General features: G+C 33.8%; 1 protein-coding gene across 1 annotated transcript in view; it reads right to left on the reverse strand.

The window, feature by feature from the left end:
- Positions 1 to 3303: 3303 nt before the first annotated feature.
- Positions 3304 to 25005, reverse strand: part of LOC124358865 (probable cytochrome P450 6a14) — a 29718-nt gene continuing 8016 nt past the window's right edge. Inside the window, exons 4-10 of the mRNA XM_046811099.1 lie at positions 22846 to 23063; positions 19151 to 19191; positions 11603 to 11870; positions 10794 to 11505; positions 8692 to 8910; positions 5514 to 5759; positions 3304 to 4055 (exon numbers count right to left, since the gene is read on the reverse strand). Of these exons, the coding sequence (XP_046667055.1) occupies positions 3841 to 4055; positions 5514 to 5759; positions 8692 to 8910; positions 10794 to 11505; positions 11603 to 11870; positions 19151 to 19191; positions 22846 to 23063 (1919 nt within the window). The 3' untranslated portion in view covers positions 3304 to 3840. The remainder of the gene's footprint in view (positions 4056 to 5513; positions 5760 to 8691; positions 8911 to 10793; positions 11506 to 11602; positions 11871 to 19150; positions 19192 to 22845; positions 23064 to 25005) is intronic.

Consider the following 25005-nt stretch of genomic DNA (forward strand, 5'->3'; position numbering starts at 1 on the left):
GTGCGTGATTCCACTGAGCCTACAGAAACGTGCAAGTCAGTACATCATCTCCACACTGTTTGTTATATTATGAGTACAGCTTTAAACAAATGCTCAAAAAGTTCCTCATACATCCTACACCTAGATATACTCATAGTTTGTTTCCTTTCCTTTTAGACAGAAGTATAAATATATTTATCACGTAGCTGAAGTATTTAACCCAAATATAACATACAAGGTGTTTTAAAAAAGAGGTAAAACCACGTTATTTTTTCTGTTTATTTTAGATATGTGAAATCTGTTTGCTTTTCTAAACCGATCAGTACCTTTTATTTTTGACAGCTTAGTATTTATTTTTTATAATTTAAACAAATAGTAAAATTTGTATTTGTTATTATTATAATATTTTGGTCAGGGGTAGAAATACTGTACGCCTCTAGTCCAACACTAGACCAATATCTGGAATATCAGTTTTTTTTGTTCTCTTAGGTAGGGCGAGAAGCTTAGAGAATTGCACCTAGTCCTGTAAGAACCTTTGAGCTGCTTCCGGAGTAACAGGATATTCTGGATGGGCAAGGTTGGGTGTAGGGGCTGCTTCCTGTCGAGATCCATGAGGAAAGATTAAGGACATTATCTCAAGTTATATCATCTTGGAAGAAGGGGAAGCCAGCTCTCCAGTCAAAGCAGGCAGGGGGTGGCAACCCTTATCTCTAGGCTGGCAAGAACCTTTGACTTTTAAGAACCAACCCCACTAACTCCAACAGTCGTCTTCCGCAGTAGACTAGACCTATCGAATTACCCTTTACGAAATACCCCAGAATTTCGACATTGGCGATTAGTGATGTGCTCCTGAACATCCATAAGGTTACCAAGATTTAAGTGACACTTCGATGTTTGCGGTAACCAGCTGGGTTCAACTGGAATGTACAAACCAACCAGAAGTGATCCCTCCTGCGGAGAAATATCAGTTACAGATAAGGTTAAAATCTCCTCAACAATCTTGTTTTACAGAATCAAGCATCCGATCCAGAGACACGTATAATCTTTCAGTAATCCGCTCTGTTAAACATTCTAATCAGGTTTGTCCACTGCAAGGCGCTGCGCGACGCAGTGGGACACATGTTGGAGAATAACGCGATTACAGGCGCGGTGAACTTGCCAGGACCTGTCCCGCTTGTGAGATAATTGGCCCTGTTCTGTCCACCGCGTCCGACACCACGCCATAAACAAGTCACCTCGTCTTGAACGAATCAATTTCATCATACAAGCCAAGCCATTCCCATCTACCACCAAACTTCATCAAAACATGCTTTAAGTTGGTAGTGAAAAATGTACTTGCCACATTAAAAATTGTATTGGTTATTATGTTTCTACCAAGATTTTCAAAACTCATTAAGCAGTTATCTTAGGAGCAATTTCATGTATCTGAAAAAGGTGGAAAATTATAGAAAAGTTGGAAAACTGATGATATAGAGAAATTAAGATGTAATGAGATCTACAACAGTTCACCTGAACTACTCAATAGACGCTATTTAATTAATTTCTTTTTTGATCAAAAAATTATATTCCAATAAGTTGTTTAATTAACTAATTTTAATAATTTTTTTGAAATTTGTCAATGGCTGAGCGTTAGCAAAGTCTATTATGAAAGAGGCTGAAAATGTAATTTATGTCTGCCCATCTATATGACTGTCCGTCCGATATCGAGTATGATGGTTGGTGTATCTCATGTATATCACTCAGGTATTTGGCTGAGCGTTAGCAAAGTCTATTATGAAAGAGGCTGAAAATGTAATTTATGTCTGCCCATCTATATGACTGACCGTCCGATATCGAGTATGATGGTTGGTGTATCTCATGCGTACCACTCAGGTATTTGGCTGAGCGTTAGCAAAGTCTATTATGAAAGAGGCTGAAAATGTAATTTATGTCTGCCCATCTGTATGACTGTCCGTCTGATATCGAGTATGATGGTTGGTGTATCTCATGCGTACCACTCAGGTATTTGGCTGAGCGTTAGCAAAGTCTATTATGAAAGAGGCTGAAAATTGTAATTTATGTCTGCCCATCTGTATGACTGTCCGTCCGATATCGAGTATGATGGTTGGTGTATCTCATGCGTACCACTCAGGTATTTGGCTGAGCGTTAGCAAAGTCTATTATGAAAGAGGCTGAAAATGTAATTTATGTCTGCCCCAGCGAGAAAATAGCAGAATAAATAAATTAGTAATTAAACTGACTATAGGTATATGAGATTTTGACTTGTTAAATAGTATAGATGATAAACACGTGAAGGCTAACTATAACAGAATAAAATCAAAAATAATAGAGTGGAATGTCAATGTTTAAAGTCAGTGACAAGATGTTATTTGAAGTTATAAAAGCACTCTTGCATTTTATGATCCTCCCTAGCTTACCGGATGTTTCATTATTGAAAACTGGTATGAAGCCTAATTTTGTTTATAAAACTATTGTCGTTTCATTTGGCAAGTTATATCCAGAAAGATTTCCTGATTAAACTGTTATTCTTTGAAGGAACTACATTTCTACATGGACAAGAATAAGTTTTAATGGTGGTAGATTTCCAACCATGGATTTGACTGTGTCATTGAATGCTAAGCAGGCTGACTCAGTAGGCTAAGAGAATTTCTCTTTTCTCAGTTGGGGGTGTGTAAAAGGTCTTTTCTGTATGGATGCCGGTCTGTCTGTCTGTAAACAGAACATCTGGAGAATAAAATGAGCTAAAATTTTGAAATTTTGCATGTTTGTAACTTCACCAAAGCATGTTACGCGAGACGTGGTGTGACCTACTTGTACCTTGTAAGTCCTAAATGGTTTTGGAGGTAAGAGTTCCGTCTAATAATTCATCTGAAGAATGCTTATGAAGCCATTTAAATGTGGTTAGCTGTACCGCCCTTGGTCTTCCTGGCTTTACGCACAATATGTCAAAAAAACTAACCTATAGATTTTGAAACGTAGCATACAGCTTCTTAAGTAACACTGAGTTTGAAGACGCATGTGCATGTCCTACACTGAATTTGGCTGAGCATTAACGAATATTTTTACAATTATTTATGGGTAATAGGAATGACAGCGTGAAAAAACTATACTGAATCCATTTACGATATCAATCTACATATTGCGATCGGGTAAAATGTCATCCTTTATTCAGACTGATTGCGTGGAAATGTGAATAAGTAGATTAAAATAATTGTCAGAATGACCATCATTTTGGAGTATCAGGAAGACCATTAAACTTTCCTGCAGGTTTTAAATTGCACACTGCAGTATTAAGAAGGGTTTAATAATTGAGAAATAGTTGAAAATATTTTACAAATAATACATTTATTGCATTTTCTTACAATTTAACATTGTACAGTAATCGCTATGTCATATATGATTAAAAATACCTAACCTACTTACAGTAAATTTACATTGTATAACATTCACTCGCACAATAGTCAATTTCTAAAGTTAACATAAATGTTTACGTCTATTAGAGTATAATTTAATTGTAAACTTTGATAATATATGGTTAAAATCACGGCGATGCTACTGTTAAGTAATGTACCATCTAGTTATATATATTTTTAACAAAATTTTGGAATTAATGGAATCATTTTACCTTACTTTAGGTTGTTGAATAATGAAACATGGTCTGCACCTAAAGTATATGCATACTAACATTGCCGGCCAATAAACATCTTTCTGTAATTATGTTTTATTGTAAACTATAAATCAAGTCAGAGTACAGTTTCCAGGATAACAAAAAGAAAAACATTTCAATATCTATCGCCGACATTATAATTACTTGTAGTATCTTGTGTAAAAGTATTTTTTTATAAATTCTAAACCAAGGATTCAACCCTGGCTCTCCTTGACTTTTGGAGATGAAACAATGTAAGATTTCTGATCTCGTTTCTTGAAGTTAAGCCAGATACCTCCTACTGGAACAGGCGTGAAAGAAACCTTGTCAAAAGTTAGCGGCTCTTGGGTTTTCTTGTTGACGACAAGAGAGAACCGAGAGAGTATCTTGGCCAAACACACTTTCATCTCCACTAAGGCAAACCTCATGCCTGAAACACACATTTACATTTTAGAATTGAAATAAAAAAGTCTTAATATACACAAATTATTATATTGAAAATGTTTTTAAATGGTTCGAGATGCATTGTAGTAAGATTTTGTAAGAAATCTAATTTATATACGTGATTACCATTTTGAAAGTTCAGAATAATACTCAACAACTAAGACCATTCCTTCATTGGCAAGTTACCACTTCAGTTTTAGTATTCTTACAAATCGATATTATGAATAAACTAAACAACATGCACAGCCGCCATTCTAAGCGTTGCTACTTACTCAAGATCCAATTTACTCAACAATATTTCTAGAATAATTTAGAGCTTCTAAGAGTCCTTATATTGTCTGCGTAGTTGAGTATAAAAATCGAATACACTGACTCAAAAAAATAATCATGGTGGACCCGAATTACCCAGTTTCGTAAATTTGAAGCAGCCTATTAATTTGTATGCCATGAATTTTTTCCTACTCATGTTTTATCCATAAAATCAAATATTAAACATGCAAATGCTAATGTGATAATTGTAATGATAATAGATTATTTAAATGAAATACCGTTCCCATTACCATCACGTTTAAGGAGAAATAATAATTAGAGGTAATTTTTGTTCTTACTTATATGTATGGGTAGTTTATGAAAAAGTAAGTATCTTAATGACGCAGAACACATTTAAAATGCTCCAAACTACGTTACAATTTACAAATTGTTAGTTCTAGTTTCCATAATATATTCAAAATGCAATAAATATTATTATTACTTTTTAATGAACTACCATTATTGAAATATAAATACGAGGACTGTAATAATTTATACTAAAAAAATTAGTGAAACGAGTACGTAGCTGGCAAGGAAATTAGGGGGGGGGGCGTCCGGACAACTGATATATTCCCTTAGTAGACAGAAAATATGGCCCAAGTTTGTTCCTTAAAACGTTCTTTACCCGTTTCTTTGATGAGAACGATAATGAAAATTGGGGGGGGGGATTTGAACCCCTTGGAACACAGCTGGTTACGACCTAGTAGTGAAATGGTGAGGCGCAACACTCGATAGTGGATGATTCATGAATTTCCTCCCCACTCCTCATTGGTAAAACCGTTTTGACTTCGCTTTACTTGCCCCCAGCCTATGCCTCCTCTATTTCTTTCTTTGGTTTTGAGTGCTAAGACATACAATATTGTTGTTTAACGCATAGTGGCCTTTATAATAATGCGGCCAGATATCCATTGCGAAGTCAGACTGTGGCGCGTGTATGCAGCTTATGCGGTTGTCTTTAATAACGTACCTTATGCAAAGTATACATTTAATATGTCTAATTCCAAGATAGGGTCACCTTGTAATGTGAATAATGTTTAAAGAATTAAAATTTATTTAGTAATAATGGCCTTTTAAAACAAAGAAGTTATAAGGAAATTTGAAAATGAAGTTAAGAAAGAAATGGGTCTACACTTACCAATACACATGCGTGGACCGTCTCCAAAAGGGATGTATGTGGGGTTGGGCTTGTGAAAATTATCAGTAAATCTGTCAGGGTTGAAGACTTCCGGATCAGGATGATATTTGGGGTCCATGTGTATCCCTCGTACAGGAATAGCGACGATGTCTCCTTTCTTCAAAACCACATCCGTTTCTGGGATACGGTATTGAAGGGTGCACTCCCTCATGCCTACAGGGACGAGAGGGTAGAGACGCAAACTTTCTGCAACAATAGATCAGTATTAGACGATAATTAAAAATAACACCTTGAATTAGTTTTGTGGGTATATATGCCATAAGAACGTAGGAAAAAACTATAACTTAAGTCCTGCTTTGTTTTACGTTTACGTTGTGTGAGATTCTCTGTTGGAAATAATGTATATCATGTCAATTAAATACTAATATTTTGTGAGTCACATAACGATAAACAATCGAGTGTAAATAGCCACCATTGTGAATTTCACAAACGAACCCTTACTATATCGATTCAATGGTAACTTCTACAACTTTAAACGGCCACCATATTAAAACCTTACTTGGTCGAAAAATAAGTAGGAATAAATTATGATCGAATAGCTCCAAAATTTGAAGACAAGTTCAGTTTTGATTTATGCAATTGAAATACCCGAAATAAAAATTTTGCAAAAGTTCGAATGACCTTTTGAAATCTTGAAATAATAATCTTGAAATGTTTCAATGGTTAAGACTGGCTAACGAATTTAACCAAGCTTTGTAAATACTGTATCTGCACGACGTTTAGTCTGAATCCATTAAGAACTACGGTATTTATCGTGTTCACAACAATTCCGCAATGTTGTATAATACTGAAAGTGTTGTTAGCCCCCTACCTGGATATGTAACGAGACAAAAAAATACGTCAGAAAACATCATTGTAAATCAAGTCAAGTCAAGTCAAAAAGTACTTATTTCTTCCATCAAAAAGCATTTAAACATCTAGTTTACATGCTTTTCCTTAGGTGAAATAAAATATACCACAATAACTGGTTAGGTTGCTGTAAAACTTTATAAAATAAAACTTAGAAATTAATTCCCAAACTAAATAAAAAGTTGTGTTTTGGGAAGGGGTCTCTTGTAATGTACCGCACTGTTACTTAATATTTGATTGTAGCTTAGTTACAAGAAAAAATAAATGGAATTGCAGTAAAAGTAATTACAATTTCTGTAAAAATAAATACATAAATATTCATAAACAATAAATTATTATTTGATTATGTTTTTAATAATTAAAAAAGAATATACTAAAGATTTGTTTGGTTAAATGGGAGAAGACTATGGCAACTGCAACCCTCCCACCACCCACCTAATAACTCGTACGCCACCAATCACTCGCGCGCGCGCGCACACACACGCGCGCGCGCGCACACACACACACACACACACACACACACACACACACACACACACACACACACACGTTAGTGCACAAGCACAACACATTGTACTACGGTAGGTCGAAAGTTAAGTTTATAATTGTTTTTTATCTATAGATTTATGCTATAATTTGTTCAGTTCTGTCCCCTCCAACCTCCAGTAACCATGTATTATTTTTTTATGTCATGTTTGTATAAAATTTGTTGTGCTGTAGATCTTCATGTATATTTCTGTATAAATAGTGTGCATTATAATGAACGGATTAGTGGTCGAGTAAGTCCTTGAAAGTCTTGGTACACGAATTCCAACATTGTCCGCATTTCTAGTGTTGTAGTCGTGAGTTATTTCGTCGAAGATTTCGTCGAATCGCTTGTGTATATGCATCAACAATTTCCTAACAAATAACTGTCGTATGTTAAAAACTTTTAAGTTGTCAAAAACGCCATCTGTAAGTCGCCTATTTACTCTTAGAGCTGCTTTAACTATTGATTTTATGTTACTAATAACGGTTGTAGAATTGTTGTTGTAGAATTGACCTGAGAGTTTTTGGTATTTCCCTATAATGCACAACTGATGTATAACAATACCTTTTCCTAACTTTAAATGATCGCAATCTTGAAAAACACACACACACGCGCATTTTCGGATTATGTTAGTTTCAGATTTTCAGAATCATGATATCAAAATGTTACGAAAAATCATCGGGAAATCCTATAATGAAGGCGATTACAATAGACAGGACTTCTTTGAAATATACTTAAAGATCAAGGTAGTGTTCACAAGAGCAATTCAAACTTTAAAGGTTAATTTACTGAGTGTTTCTAAATGTTTAATAAACAGTCTGAGAAATTGTTAAAAAATTTAAAATAAACACCTAGAGCAACCCTCACCAAAAAAGCCCCCCCATACACCTCGTACCCAGTGCTGTTGCCTGTTTTACAGCTCGTGATCACTAAGCGATATGTCAACACTGCCTTAAATGTCCTTGCACTATTTGGTGGGGGCTGTTCTAGTGGATTCAATACACTAAAATTACGATATCAATTTACTTCTTGAATCGTTTAATTATCCTTTTGTCTGTGATTTTGCTTTAAAAGTTTTAATATACATAATTTTTAATCATATTATTCTTTTTTACAAGATTTTTAATGTCACTTAATGATAAAAAATTTCAATGTTTAAAAAATGTTTGTAGATTTAAAAATAGAAAAAGTAACAAGGTAAAAATTAAAGAATAAAATATATTTTTGCTGTTCATATATAATGACTTAATGCATTTATATAATATACTTAGTTACTATTTCAACTCTTAGTTATTCTTTATTCGATCGCTACTAATACGTTTTATTTACGGCGTATTATTATTTGTATCGAAAGAAATGTTCTAAAGTAAATTTTAGTTAACTTTATAAGAGTTTCAAGCAATAATATAGAATATTAAAAACACAAGCTGCACAGACAAAATACAAAACTTAAACTAACCATTTATTTGTTGGACTATGAATCCAGTCCAAAATTAGGCGAGACAAGTAATATGATCACTGAAACATATTTGTTTTATTTCAAATCCACAGTAAACATGGAGTAAGTATTGTTATAGAAAAAAATTAGAATAGGTTCCAGTGGGTTGTTTTATAGATTAATTGACAACTAGTCCTACCGAAAACCAATCAGTAAATATTCCAGAGAATATTTAATTCAACCTCCAACCCTTATTTTCACAAGTGTCGTGAAATACCCAACTGGAGTAATTGTAAACATACCTTGCAGGATCATGTCCATGTAATGCATGTCCTTGACTGCTTGGTAGGTCCATCCTCCATGCCGAGCAATGACTGTATCTACCTCTTGCACAGCTCTAGCCTGTATCTCAGCGTCCTTAGCGATGTGGTACAGTGCGAAAATAAGGGTAGAAGTAACAGATTCGGACCCAGCCATAAAAAATACCATTGCTTGAGCCACCATACATTCATCCGTCATCACTAGAACATAGAAACAATGGATTCTACTTAAAATTTGAAACTTTGTGATAAATGGCAAATTTTAAGTTTAAGTACTAAATTTGATTTGAAAGTCCAAAATAGCCGTAATCTTTGAGTTGATTTTGTTGAGAAGAATTATATTGTCCTGAGGGATCAAGAGTGGAAAATGTGTACGATTTTGCCGCTAAAATGTATGAATGGAACCCCTAGCATAACAAGGGTTTATAGCAAATTTCCCTTGAAAGTGCACCAAGGTAACATAGGCGTAATGGTAAGTGCTTGTGAAAGTGACTCAGGTATTTAAAGACATTTAGGATAATTCGTGCAATCAAAGCACACAAGCATATTTAGTAAATTTCTAGGATTCCACACAAAACGCATGAAGTTAATGAAGATTTGTCAAATAACGAAACTGCACTGTTACCTCAGCGATTATTCCCAACAATTATTAGTACTTCATCAAGAGCTTATTTTGAGTGGTGAAAGAGTATGGGAAGGCATTCCTGTAGCAAAGCGAATATTCGAATTGTTCAGGTATTCCCAACTGACTGAATAAACTTGATAAAAATAGTTGTTAATGGTGAAGCCTCCAGCAAGAGTAATATTAAAATATTCATGAGCATTCCGATGACTGTAAAACCGAGGAAGGTAACAAAGATAAGAGCTTAGATTATATTTGTTACATAGGAAATAAATCATTCACACAGACGTGGTGTGTTGAGATGTGGGGGATTATTTTAGTTAGTTCTGAGGTCTCACACTAGGGCGTCACATGTCACGTCACGTGTCTTATTGCAATTTTTTTAATAGCAACGAGCAATGTGGTGAAACGACTGTTATTATCCTAGATAATTTATTCGAATCAGAGAATATTAAGTTATGTCGTTAGTACTTCTCTAGTATGTATGTATGTGTACGCATTCTGCCCTTGAACACAACGCGGAGGAATTTAAAAAGAAAGTCAGATCCAAGATGTTGATCTAGTGACAAAAAAGGAAAGTTTAACACCAAAGACATTCCCCAGGAGTGTTCACTTCTAGCTGGTTTATACCTTCCACTTGAACCAACACTGGGTACAGCGAAAAACGATGTTTCACTTAAATCTGGGCAACCTTATGATTTCCAGGAGCGGCACATCATTAACCGCAAATGTAGAGATTCTGAGGCGCAAGGGCAATTCGATAGGTCTAGTTTACTTCGGGATATGACTGCTGAAGTTGGTGGAGTTTGTTCCCTAAGAGTCAAAGGTTCATGCTAGCCTAGACATAAGGGTGTGCCACCCTCTGCCTGCTTTGACTAGAAAGGCTGGTTCATAGCTGGATTCTACTTTCCCCTGGAGGGACATTACTTCAGATTAGTACCCTAAACTTTTAATATCGACAGGAGGCGGCCCCTACTCCCAACCTTACCCATCCAAAATATCCTGTCACTCCGGAAGCAGCGCAAAGGTCCTTATAGGACCAGTTGCAATTTTCTAAACTTTTCTGTTGTCCTAACAGAAAAAAAACACCGAAGACAGCTGAAGCTTATACGCCTCAATGAGGTTAGAACTAGAACATCTCAACAGAATTCGCTAGTGTTACGCTATGTCCCGCCAATGTTAGTTCCAAAATTTGGCCGCCGGATAGCGCTGTTAGAGATATTCCAGTGAGATTTCTGTTTCTAGCTTATCTGTGCATAGTATTATATTGATTATTTATTTTTATTGACTGAACCGTATAAATGGAATTCAAGCGTTATTTGTGTTATACAGATATTAAAATATGTTTTAGGCGTCCACTTAATATATTTGTTATTAATTGGGATTTAGTCTAAATACTTGTTTTTGTTTGCATTACATATAATCAAATATTACAAATATTTGCAAAGAAACCCATACTTACATTTAGTTTTAGTGCTGATTTTGATATTTTCCGGAATATAATCCACTTGGTTGATTTTACTATCTTCATCGTCAACGCCATCAAGGGAAAATTCCAAGTTATCACCTGTCTGCTCAGCGTCCTGCAGGGCCATCAGCAGTTGGAAGTAATCATTCCTTTTTATTTTATTTTTCTTACGATATTCTTTAGTGGCCTTCACGAGATTTATAAAATACTCCGTGGCTTCTGGAGGATGCATGCTCATTCCGAGCTTATCCGGAATACTTGGGAAAGAAAGCTTTAGAAGCATTATTACTACAGCTCTCCAGCCCTTCACGAAAGGGTTGGTACCATGCTTAATAAAAGATTTTGTTTGAGGATTGTCTTTGCTGAAGTCGAGTCCGAAGGCTGTACTGGCTATAACTTCTGTGCCAAAGTTTACACAAGCAGCCTTGGCATCTACTGGTTCATCGGAAAATGATTCTTCAATGTTGTCCAACATGTGGTCTCCGGCAGTTATAAATTGGCTGAACATGAATTTCATCTTCCCTGAAGTGAAGGTTGGACTTAGCTTGTTCCTCATAGCCCGCCAAACCTCGCCTTTTAGATTGAAAAGATTCATGGACAACAGATCACCTTCAATTGTGGGAAACCCTTGATCATGGAAATGGGAAAAGTCTTTCACCAGTATTTTTTGTATAAGATCCACGTCCTTCACGACAAGCGTAGGAACCTTCAAAAAAATAAACAAGAATTATTGAACTAGATTTTAAATGAGTTATACTACTGACATTATAATATATATAATAGAAAAAAGAATAAACACTTACGCGGACTCTAAAATATCCAAAAAATCTTTCACCAGGGAAGCTGTTGTAGAGGATGTGAGACTGTTCAGTAACACTCTTGGAGAAGATGTCCCAGGTACCCAAGAAAGGGACAGGTCTCAGGTAAGGGATGCCACGAATCTTGAAGTGGTTATAAGTGCTGGTGAAGATGTGGTAGACCAGATAAAGGAGGAGTACTACGAGAAGTAGAGAGTCCACAATCCAAGATCCTGATACTGCCGCCATCTCGTCTTCAACGGTGCTTGGATATCTGAAATAATAATTTTAAGGATTTAATCCCAATTTGTAAATATTTAAAACTCACGCTTATCTCAATTTGAAATAATTACGTTCCGTTAATAAAATAATCGTCTTAAAAATAATTAGTGAATGGAACACCAGCCAAACTTTACTACACTACTACGAGCAGTGGCAAATTCTATTTCTTACTGACGAGCTTATTCGAGCAGTGAAGAGCTCCTCGCTGAATAGACTGCGTTGAAGGACTAATTTTCTATCCTTTTGATGATTAAAAACTTATATTCGGTTTGAAAGCGTTCTATTTCGACACAGAATACGCAGCAAAATGTGTTTAGTATGAGTAAAAGTGACTTCCGGTAAAATAAAAGTACAAAATCAAGTAAAACCCCTTTTAACATATTTTGAAAAATTATGAAAATTAAATAAAAACTTTCTGGAGTCGTTCATTGGAATACTCGAGTTTACTTTAAAGCATGTTTGATATTTTTCACCTTCAAGTTGGAACATGGAAAACGCTGAAGACAGTGTTGAAATCTTTGTATCTTTGTATTTTGATGTGTGAATAATAATATAAAAAAAAACAAATAGTTCAATGCCATTTTGAAAATAAACGTTTGTTTAATACAATACAATACATTTCAGTGTTGAAATGTTGTGTTTTGGTTAATTATACCCGCAAAACAACTTTCTCCTATAACGTTACAATTTGGTATGAATTAATTTTAAGGGCAAAGTAAAAGCAGTACACCACACCAGGCTTAGTCGGAGTTACGTGAACAATTTCAAGCCTATAGCGTATTTAAACGGCTACATATCATATACTAGCTGTTTCCCGCGGCTTCGCACGCTTTTCGTAAGCGTTACCCGTGTATGTGCACTTCTGGCTCAAGTAAATTATATTTCCAACGCCGATGTAGAGTTTGCTTTGTTACCACGATCAAGAAATTCTGTATATGTTTATAGCCATTGTACACGAACATGTATTTTATTATAAAGTGGTCTAACACTCAAGCTTTAAGTTCAACCAGAAATTTATCCTCGACAAATATACATAATAACTTAGCGCCTTCAAATAGTGTTTGGCTATTAAATATTCGTAACTGTCTCGTAATTGCAGTTTATAATGTGCAGGCGCTTTGAAAACTATTATCTTTGGCAACGCCTCCTGGAGGCGACTTACATCAATAGACATAGCATAGAAACCTTCTTCGTGGAAAAATATATATACATACAAATTTTCGTAATGATCGGTCAAATAGTTTACAATTTCATTAAGGACAAACACACAAACATTCATTTATATATATATATATATATATATATATATATATATATATATATATATATAATTTAATGAAAATATATATATATATATATATATATATATATATATACTAGCTGTTTCCCGCGGCTTCGCACGCTTTTCGTAAGTTTTGCCCGCGTATGAGCAATTTCTGGTTGAAGTAAATTATATTTCCAACCCCGATGTAGATTTTACCTTGATGTCACGATCAAGAAAATATTCTATCATCGATGATAAAATAAATATTGTGAAGAGCAAGAATTTTGTTTTCTTCTTCATATTGAGAAAATAAAGTATTTCCTTTGCAAAAAAGGTTCTTCGATTACACGTATATATAAAGCATAAAAAATAAAGGTTAAATATAATTGAAACCTTAAATTTGTTTTGAAGTGTTTTGCTTTTTTTCTGATATATATATATATATTACAATTGCATGTGATCGTATTCAGCATTGATGTCTAAAAGATTTATGATATCCCGGTGCCGCCACCATACTAGATGTTGCTTATTTAGAAATGAAGCTTCATGCAGAATTTAAATTTTATAGACCAGTTCGTGCTTGAGATATCGTGCGGACAGACAGACAGAAACTACAATTTCCCATCCTATCGAATCCTTCGCTAACGATCAGCCAACGAAATAGAAGATCCATTATTAGTGTCACGTATACTGGGTGGCTTTCATTTTTAAAGTTGAGTTGCCTCATGGGCTCCATGGTGGGTATGACTATTTGAATAATATGATTTGTGTCTCCGCTTTCAGAAAAAAACCAAAACACTTCAAAACAAATTTAAGGTTTCAATTATATTTAACCTTTATTTTTTATGCTTTATATATACGTGTAATCGAAGAACCTTTTTTTGCAAAGGAAATACTTTATTTTCTCAATATGAAGAAGAAAACAAAATTCTTGCTCTTCACAATATTTATAATCTTAAACTAGCAATTAACCTCGGCTTTACACAAAATTTTGTAGGTTTTACACCTGTATGAACTCTTATTGTTCGAGTGAATTATGTTTCCAACGCCAACGTTCACCTTCTTGCCACGATCAAAGAAATATATGGCGATTGTAACTTACTCAGGTCTTAGTATTTTATCTCATTGTATATTTTACCTTTTTTATTAAGATAATATATATCTCTCAAAAGCCTACGTCTATCAGAAGACAAGTACGATAAGTTTTATAACAGTCTTATTAAAATGTATAGTAAAATTGTGACTACTTTATGTTTCATGTCTGCACTGCTAGCAGTTACCCGCTGCTTTGCACGAAACTTAGTGGGAGTACACGTGCAGTGTACGACCACTGCTGGTTCGAGTGAATTATATTTCCGACACGAATGTTAAGTTTTCCTTGTTGCCATAATCAAGAAAATACGCCAAAAAGTGTATATTTGTGGCTATTGTAATTTACTTCGTTCTTAGTATGTTTTGTCCAATACATGATTTTACCTTACTTGTTTTCCAATCAAAAAAATATACTTGCATATAAAACAGCCCACTCTGTCAAAAGACAATTAAGATGAGCTTTATAAAAGTAACTTTTTTATATAATGTTTGCAGAAATAGTCCAGGAGAAATAGCAATTAAAAATGGTCAAATAAATAAATGTTTTCTTACAGCAAACTAATGGCACAATTTAGTCAAATACATCATAAATAAATTTAAAAAAAACATTCCGAACCAAAATCGTCTATTAGGGGGTATAGGAGGGGTGGTTTTTAGGGGTGAAAATGGTTTTTTTGCAATTTGTGACTAAACAATGCATCCTATTGAAAAACGTCAAATGAAAAAGTTGTTGGAAATAAAAAAAATCTACAACTTATGTAGTAATCATCTTTGCCCTAACCTCAAAATTTCCAAAAAAATCCAAAAAACAGGATTTTGGTTTTTAATTTTTTTCTTTTACAAAAATGGTCGATTGAGCTGAAAGTTTGATCAAATATACTTTGTGCTATTCTTAAAATACTGTATTTTTTTCAATAAGAAATATTCAGCCGTTATAATAAAATTCCACTTGAAAAATAAATTTTGATAATTTTCAATCACCATTTTGAAACATTTTTTTTATCAAAAAAGGTTCTATGACGGCTCATTGATTTCTTTTTTTTGTCTATTTTGAAGAAATGAAATAAAACATATGTAGTTTCCTTGTAAAAACTGCAGAAAAATTGAAAATAAACAAAATATTGACATTTTTCATTATACATTGTATTATTTACGTGGAAAAATTGTTATTATTTATTTAAATTATAACTTTTTTTCTTCACAGTGCGTCGTACTTCTAAGTTTTGGTCTGGAATATGGTCTGACATGACTATTGAGCAGGTTTTGATGAGGAGTATGCATAGTCAAGGCGGGCTTACTCATGGCCGCGGATATTCAGATAGTGTATTGACAAAATTTATTGCTAAAAGATTGTATTAATAGATGTATGTAATGAAGAATTTTGCAACTCATCGTTCAACACGTCTGAGCAGCACGTTGATGCAAGAGAATCTCACATAGCTCGTGATAGTAGTGATTTAAAAAAGTTATCTGCATTTTTGGAAAAACATAATCCGTTTCCTGAGTCCACCCATGTCATGTCGTTCTTTTCCACAATTGTTGGGGGATCTTCCATTAACTGTCACAAAGCTTATGAAGTAGGTATGAGATCAGCTAAATCCATTATTGGCAAAAACTTTGGAAACGTTAAATTTCAACGAAAAACTAAAGTTTTGTCTCTTAAAACTGTGAATTCTTCTATTAAAGTGAATGGTGAAAAAATAACAATTAATCCGCTATTATTATATCAAAGAATTTATTTGCAAATAAAGAATATAGACGATATGAGAGATAATCTCAAATATGAGCTTGCTCCATATCCATTAGCTTTATTCACGGATAATGGATTAAAAAAAATTGCAAATCTGACTTTTATAAATGTTTCATACATACCAACGAATTGCCAAATTCAAATAAGACCATTGTTAATGTTATTAGTGGCGGCTTCCTACTTCATAAAGTGATCTGGCAAAAAAATGATTCCGTTGAAGTCATAAAAAATATACCACATATGTAGCTAGCCACTACGCTGCAAATAGTTACATAGTTTTTTATGGTTATTCAAATATCAATGACAATTCTACAGCAGCTTCAAGTGTTACAAAAACTATGAAACGATTACGGCGACAAAAATCTGCGATGACACCAGACATTAATGAATCAGAAAATCACACCGTAATTCCGTATTTACAAGAAAAATTTTATCAAACGACAATAATAAAAACAAACTCATTAAAATATTGATGGAAGAACTTGGAAAATTTGGAGTCACTTGCAAGCAAGCTGTAGAAGATGCCGATGCGCTCATAATAATGACATCCATTTCAATCGCCGCAGAAGATAAAGCAATATTATTGTTGTCGGCCAAGATATAGATCTGCTCGTACTGCTAAATCAACTTCATGACTTCATGAAAAGAACTTGGATATACTTTTCCAGAAGCCCTTAACTGGTAATACACCAAATTGTTTTTATTCGTCAAACAGCTATGAAGATGAATCAAAGCGTAAATATGTTGCTTTCATCCACTGTTTTATTGGCTGTGATACAACATCAGGTTGTACTGGAAAAGTAACCACCGAAAGATTAATACCGGATATTCTTTTAAAAGCAATTTGTTGCAGCTGTGAGAAAGGCTGCCTTTATGCCAAGTGAGTTGTAGGAAACATGGGCTACGATGCACAGATTTATGTTCTAATTGTAACCAGTTGGGGAACTGTACTAACTTAGAGGTTCAGCCAGTTATAATCGACGATTGCAACTCAGAAGAAGTAGAAGAACGTCACACTGCTCATGAAGATAATGAAGATGAAGAAATCGATAAAGAAACTGTCGGTTCACCTGAAATTGAATCTGATGAAGAAGAATCATCAAACTCCGCCAAAAGAGCAAGGTTTGAAATCATTTAAACATGATTTTCAACATTTAATTGAAAATGTAATCATAAGATGGAAACCCATTTTTTTGGTTGTTATATTTTTAAGTTCACTGAAAAGAAAAAATAAAATGTACATAAAATATTTAAAATATTATTACTTTTGGAAAGAAATAATGGGTTTTTAATCCAATTTCAATAAGAATTAATTGTAAAAAATATTGTAAAGAAATAAAAAAATATATGATGAAAAATACAAATACAAAAAAATTTACTAGGACTTGATTTCTGTTCTTGATTTATTTAATAATTTCCACGTAATTGTTAAATATGCATGATTTATTATTATTTTGCTTAATGCTTACAAATAGCACTCGTATAAAAAAAATATAATTTAAATAAATAATAACAATTTTTCCACGTAAATAATACAATGTATAATGAAAAATGTCAATATTTTGTTTATTTTCAATTTTTCTGCAGTGTTTTCAATGAAACTACATATTTTTTATTTAATTTCTTCAAAATAGACAAAAAAAAACGAAAACAATGAGCAGTCAGAGAACCTTTTTTGATAAAAAAATGTTTCAAAATGGTGATTGAAAATTATCAAAATTTATTTTTCAAGTGAAATTTTATTATAACGGCTGAATATTTCTTAATGAAAAAAATACAGTTACAAACTTTCAGCTCAATCGAACCATTTTTGTAAAAGAAAAAAAATTAAAAACCAAAAACTGTTTTTTGGTTTTTTTTTTTGGAAATTTTTGAGGTTAGGGCAAAAATGATTACTAAATAAGTTGTAGATTTTTTTATTTCCAACAACTTTTTCGTTTGACTTTTTTCAATAGGATGCATTGTTTAGTCACAAATGGGAAAAAAACCATTTTCACCCCTAAAAACCACCCCTCCTATACCCCCTAATAGTCGATTTTGGTTCGGAATGTTTTTTTTTATTTATTTATGATGTATTTGACTAAATTGTGCCATTAGTTTGCTGTAAGAAAACATTTATTTTTTCAATCAGGTAACACGACTGGACTAAAAATGTACAGTTAACAGTAAACTAATATATATTTTCTATTCACGCGTTTGTTTCTTTAAAAACTGAAAAATATTTGTATTATTTTAGAACATTTAGAGCCGGAATTGGTACTTTAGTTCAATAGCAAAAGTCCAGCAAACTTTCATCTAGCATAGTTCTTGCCGACTGCTTCAAAGGGAGTCTTTGGAGTCAAATTCTAACCATCTTATGTTTTATGTTTTTTAAGGTACATGAGTACTTAATCGGTGAAATATTAAATCGGCGTAAAAACTAATGGTTACTCCTTATAGACTTACACACTGTAAATGAAAACCAATTGAAAATTGTGGTAAAATTAATTAAACATGTGGTTGTGCTGTTAAAAAACAATGTTTACACAGAACATTATTGATTAAATTCGACTGGTTCATTCCAATTTACTGTGTATTAAAATTTCGCAACTTTGAAGAACAGTGGTACGTAGACCAGATAGATTTTCGAAATAAGAATAGGGCTATATTTATACCAGGGACTGTGAGAATGTCCATGCAAAGTGTCAGTTCAATCGGTCGAATAGTTTACGAGTGAAAGTAACACAAACAAACATAGACACTTTCACATCTATAATATGATTAGAATTAACACTATTTAACAAGTTTTTATCTACATTTTCGAAATACCTGAACCTAAAAAATACTCACATATATAATATAATATATTACCCATAAAATGGTATTTTACTGTCATTAAATTAACGTATATGACATATAATCAAAATATATATATATGGGTTTCGGAAAAAACAACGGCAATCTTTACCATAACTGAGCAATAAATCAAACAATCTAAAATATCATTTTAATATGCATTATCAAACAAATTTACATCAATTTCGTTCGAAAATTATTTTCAAATCAGAACACACACAAACAATGAGCAGTGACTTACCGTACTGCAGACCAAAATACACACAAACAATGAGCAGTGACTTACCGTACTGCATACCAGAATACACACAAACAATGAGCAGTGACTTACCGTTCTGCAGACCAGAATACACACAAACAATGAGCAGTGACTTACCGTTCTGCAGACCAGAATACACACAAACAATGAGCAGTGACTTACCGTTCTGCATACCAGAATACACACAAACAATGAGCAGTGACTTACCGTTCTGCAGACCAGAATACACACAAACAATGAGCAGTGACTTACCGTACTGAAGACGAAGCTACACCGTTCTAACACACGCCTCAAGCAGAATGGTGGGCGAGGTCGAATCTGTTTACTCTTGACTCGAGTAGACCTAATTCACTCACTTATGCGTGATACTACTCAGCCTACATAAATGTGCAAGTCACGTTCATTATCTCCAAGTGGTTTATCTAGTACCATTTGACGAACATTCCTCCTATATTTCGATCAGTTTCAAAGTATTAATTACACATATAAATTGTGTAAATAAACCAAAACCGGAATTGAGCGACCGGAAATTGTTTTACTTGTTGTTTATTTAACGCTATTAAAAATTTCAATAATTTATATGATTAAATTATTTTGTTCCCTCACTTTAAAAATGTTAAAAGGATAAATACTTGTATTTTAGGATAGAGTAGTTGGGAACTACTTTCCTGGGATTTTCTCATCAGTACGTATAATGTCTCTTAGTTTTAAAAGTGTTCATTTGTCTCTACTGTTTCTCTTTTGGAGAATGTAGAAGGGTAAATTTCAAAATGTATTTATAAAGTCACCAGTCCTCTCTATTGGTTTTGAGGTAGCGCAAGATATCCTGTCCGTTTTAAGGGCGCTATTCTAGGTATACTACGCAAAAATTAGTATTTTTATTTTACGTTTTCACTGCTAAAAAGTATATTAAACTAATTTAGAATGCTAAAAACCTCTAGTTATACGCTACGTAAAAAAATAGCCGAAGGTCTCTGATCGTGGTGGCAGCACCCAGAAAGTGCAGTAGTAAATTGCATAGTATATACAACTTTTTCAGTTCTAAGCTATGCTCAAAATTCCCAATATTGTCCCTAAGCAACGAGGATGTCGGAACGTAAGTATAAAAGTCAAATACCCCAAGAAAAAGACTTCTTCAGCCGGATTATCAACTTAACTATGTGCTAAAAGGTTTAATTTTGTTAAACAGTTATTTTCATAGGGAAGTTTGTTTAATTAAATTTTGAATGCCTTTCGTGTATGGCCCAGTGTATAAATTGTCCAGCAGGGATCACTTCTGGCTGGTTTATACCCTCCAGTTCAACCTACCACTGGGCACAGCAAAAACCGATGTGTCACTTAAAACGTTATGGATGTCCAGGAGCGGCACATCACTAACCGCAAATGTCGAGATTCTGAGGTGCAAGGGTAATTCGATAGGTCTAGTCTACTGCGGATGTAACTGTTGGAGTTGGTGGGGTTCGTTCCCTAAGTGTTAAAGGTTCTTGCTAGTCTAGACATAAGGGTGTGCCACCCCCTGCCTACTTTGACTGTAGAGGCTGGTTCATAGCTGGCCTCCCTTCTTTCCTTCTTTCGATTGGACATGATTTGAGATTAGTGTACTAAAATTCTTCCTCGTGGATCTCGACAGGAGGCAGCCCCTACTCCCAACCATACTCATCCAAAATATCCTGTCACTTCGAGAGCAGCGCAAAAGTCCTTATAGGACTAGGTGAAATTTCTAAGAATTCAATTGTTAGGGGACATTTTTGATTTTCCTTTTGTATCTGATGACCTGTGAATATATATTAAATCAGTTTATTTACTATAATGCGCCAATCGTTACCTGAACAGTTGCACCAATATTCTTGTACGTCGGAATGATGGTTTGTTAATGAAATACTTCTCAGCATATAAATACTTATCCCAAAAATTATACAGTTCTTTTCTACATAAAGGTTTAACTTGGGCATATTGTGACCATTTCAACATCTTTTACGGGCTTTGGCTCGCAGGACAGAGCGTACTATTTAGTACTGCCATGTTTTTATCAATGAAATGTTTTCAGTCTTGTACGTAATGTCTTGTACATTTTGACGTGATGTCTGTGTATATCATACTCAGTTATGTTGATGAAAATGAAAATGGTTCTGGGCGTATAAAGATCGCGATATAAAGAGAGGACTTCAAAAACAATCGTAAAGACAAAGAAATAATCCACATTCACCTCTTTGTGATGAATTTCTAGAATATAAAACATGGCTCAATTCCCACCGTTATGTACACAAGAGTGGAATTTAGGATGGTCAAGGTGGAGTTCAAGAAAAATATGAAGATATGGTAAACCGTGTCGTTATATACCTACAGAACGTCTTGAAAACGGTGATTATTTCTATTTCCTACGAATTATCGAATGGTTTTTGGTAGGTGACTACACTAAAGAAATTAACGACAAATTCGCTCACACGAAAAAACCTATTTTTCTTTGTGACCCCCGGGAAGGTGCAAGTCTGTCTGGTTTATACTTGAAAAAAAAAATCGATCTCACTTAGATTTGGGCAACTCAATGCACTTTTGCTACATGCCGTCGAATTCGCGAGTCAGAGCCTTAAGTACCGCCCCTTCCCTAACCTACATTACCTCATAACCACTAGTCTCCGATCACCCAATCATAAAGCTGAAGTAATTAATGTCAAATGTTTTACACTATTTTAATCAGTTATCGTAGTTGACTTTCAGATAAACCGCTACGTTTCTGTACCTTTACCTACCTTAGCACATTCTTTATTGAGAAAGTACATTTTTTAATTTAGCTTCGCATTAGCAATTCTATGTATAATCTAAAGTATTTTTGTATACAATTTCTCCCATAATTATTTATTTACTGCACTTATAAAATAAAATGTAATACATGCTACAGTAACATAGTGTACAAAATGGTGAATGTAGGGTGATTTATAGGCCTAATAGGTTTTGCAATTAAACCTAATATTAGCTATAATAAAATTGCTTCACACAGGTAAAATAACTAAAACTTAAGAGGAAGTTGCACTAAGGTGCAACGTCTAGACCTATCACTGTCACAGACTTGACTCTTGGAATCTCAATAGTAATGTTCGTCTGAAGAGATCAAAGCAAAGTCAGCGACGATGAAGCTCAAAATGAACTCTTTACACATTTCCGACATCAGAGACACCTGGACTACAAAATATAGTGTGATCTAGGTGAAGAGGTATACTCATTATCTCATGAGGTGCACAATTGATGCACCTACGATGCTACGACACGATCTCTAAGCACGTTGGGGCCACCGAGCTTTCTGCATACAACGTAGCTAGGTGAGAAGGGTTGATCTAGCGTGATATTGAGTTTAGCTCCAGTTCACATTCTTCTTAGTGCATCGTCTGGAATCGCTGTCACAGACTTGACTCCTGGAATGTGGAGTCATATTCGTCTGAAGAGATCCAAGCAAAGTCGGTGACGAAGACGCTCAAACTGAAATCTTTACACCGTTTCGACATTAGAGACCCATAAACTACAAACTACGCTCGTAGTTTAATCAGGTAAAGATGTATTCTCATTGTCTCATCAAGTGAACTGGAGCTAAACCCATCATTCCCACCTTAGAAACGTCATACAGTGAAGGTTGTTTACACTAAATTAATGTTTTTATATGTTTACGTTCATAATCAAGGGTACAATGAAAAGAAACACAAGTAAAACGCAGCTTTACTTAAATATATCGTATCCATAGAAAATTACTTTATGATTAACTTTAATTACTTTTAAGCATTAACAGTGTTCAAAACATCACCCTTTCCAATGTCTTCGTCGGTTGTCTTTGGCCTCTTCCGGAAGTTGAGCCAAATTCCTCCTACAGGACTCGGCGCGAAGGACTTAGGATCGAAAGTGAAAGGATGCTGCGTCTTCTGATTGACTTCAATTGAATATTGAGAGACGAGTTTTGCCAGGCAAACTTTCATTTCCAAAATGGCGAATCTCATTGCTGGAAATACATTGCAGACTAATTAAATGCATATAAGTAATTAATGAACCTCGTTGATGAACTGAAAAACTAATACTTTTTTGTGCTTAAAAATATTAAAAATTGCATATTGTAAGGTTTAACAGATCTAACTATAAACTTTGATTATAATGCATTTATCTATTTTCTCAAAAATAATACTTTAATAGCTTCCAGTAATAATGAAGTTCAAATTAGAGGTCTTAATAAGAAAAAAAAATACAAGAAAAGATAAATTGACTTCCCTAAAAACCATTATTAACAATGATTATAAACTTAAATAAAAGTGAATTAATACACCACACACACGCGCGCGCACACACACACACACACACACACACACACACACACACACACACAAACATAATATATGTTAAATAATAATGAAACCCGACCAATTATGAACAATTATTTGAATTCTTTGTATTGTAACTACAACAAATAATTAAAATACATAAAATATATTACTGTTTTTAACGGTAACTCCACACAAGTTATTGAGAACATACTTCACAAATCAATAAAAAAGGCAAGGATAAACTAGAACAATATCATTATCCCTTGAAGATAACAAACAGGAATTAATTTGTCCTACATACAAAGATTATTTCAAACTTAACACAGAAAACATATAAGCCAATCTACTCGTATAACTTACAAAACAAACAATACAAATACAATCACAAATACTAGAAAATCACAAGGAGAAAACTATAAGAAAAAAATTTATGAAAGAGCAACGATTGTGATAAATTGTACACTGGCCCCACAAAAAGCAACATCCAAACAATATCTAAAGAACTTTTCGTACATATAAAAATAGAAACACTGAAAAATCTGCTATTGCGAAACACTGTATTGAATCTGTTCGTATCATATGTAAAAAAATGCACTACTATTAAAATAAGTTACAAATACAACACACTTGAATGCTTGGGGGAAAAACATTTTCACGTGAACAAAATTCAAAAAAAAATGTTTAAATAATAATTTTAAGGAGGGACCTATTAAATTGTATACTTTTATATATAAATGTATATGAAATTAAAATGAAAATTCTATTTGAATATTTTATACTGGCTAACCACATTTCCAAATCCTTTACCACACGGTATTTTAATATTTTATTATTTTAACATGTAAAATTTATCTGTGGAGCCACCTGATGATGTAAGTATCTGATGCCACTGATTTCAAAAGGCCTCACATAAAATAAAAATTAATATTGAAAAATTGTGTGATCCATTAATGTTGTGTCGAATTTAGAATTTTCCAATTCCTCCAAGAATTCAATTGATTGATTGATGATTGATTTATTTATTTATTTCCAAAAATTTATGTACAGAGTAAAATAGAATACATAACCTCTTTCTTATAGGAAATTATCCCCACATGGGCATCAGCCTGTGTGTGGGGAAAGGAAACGAGTTCCTAAGTCTGTACTACCAATAAACACTCAAAAAACTTAAATTAAAATAAGGGTAATGAATTGTCATTAATAAAAAACATTTTCATTACAAATGAAAAATGAAGATTTAACCTCTAAAATAAACCATACAAGGCCAGAGCATGGAATACCTGAGTAAAATTTAGTTAATAAATAATCTAAAATTTGAAAGGAATATACTTAGTTAGAAAATACAATTTGAAGACTTAAAAATTTAATTTATAAAAACTTGTAACTTACATAAAAAAGAGCAATCAGAAAGACTTAATTAAAAATTAGCCAATATCAGTAGAGAGAGACTTGGACCACACCTGCACATCCACGCACACACATACACACACACACACACACACACACACACACACACACACACACACACACACAACACACACACACACACACACACACACACACACGCACACATGCACACACACACACACACCAATCATTCACACGCACACATGCATGCACCCACAC

The sequence above is a fragment of the Homalodisca vitripennis genome, chromosome 4 (assembly GCF_021130785.1).
Source record: "Homalodisca vitripennis isolate AUS2020 chromosome 4, UT_GWSS_2.1, whole genome shotgun sequence".
NCBI lineage: Eukaryota > Metazoa > Arthropoda > Insecta > Hemiptera > Cicadellidae > Homalodisca > Homalodisca vitripennis.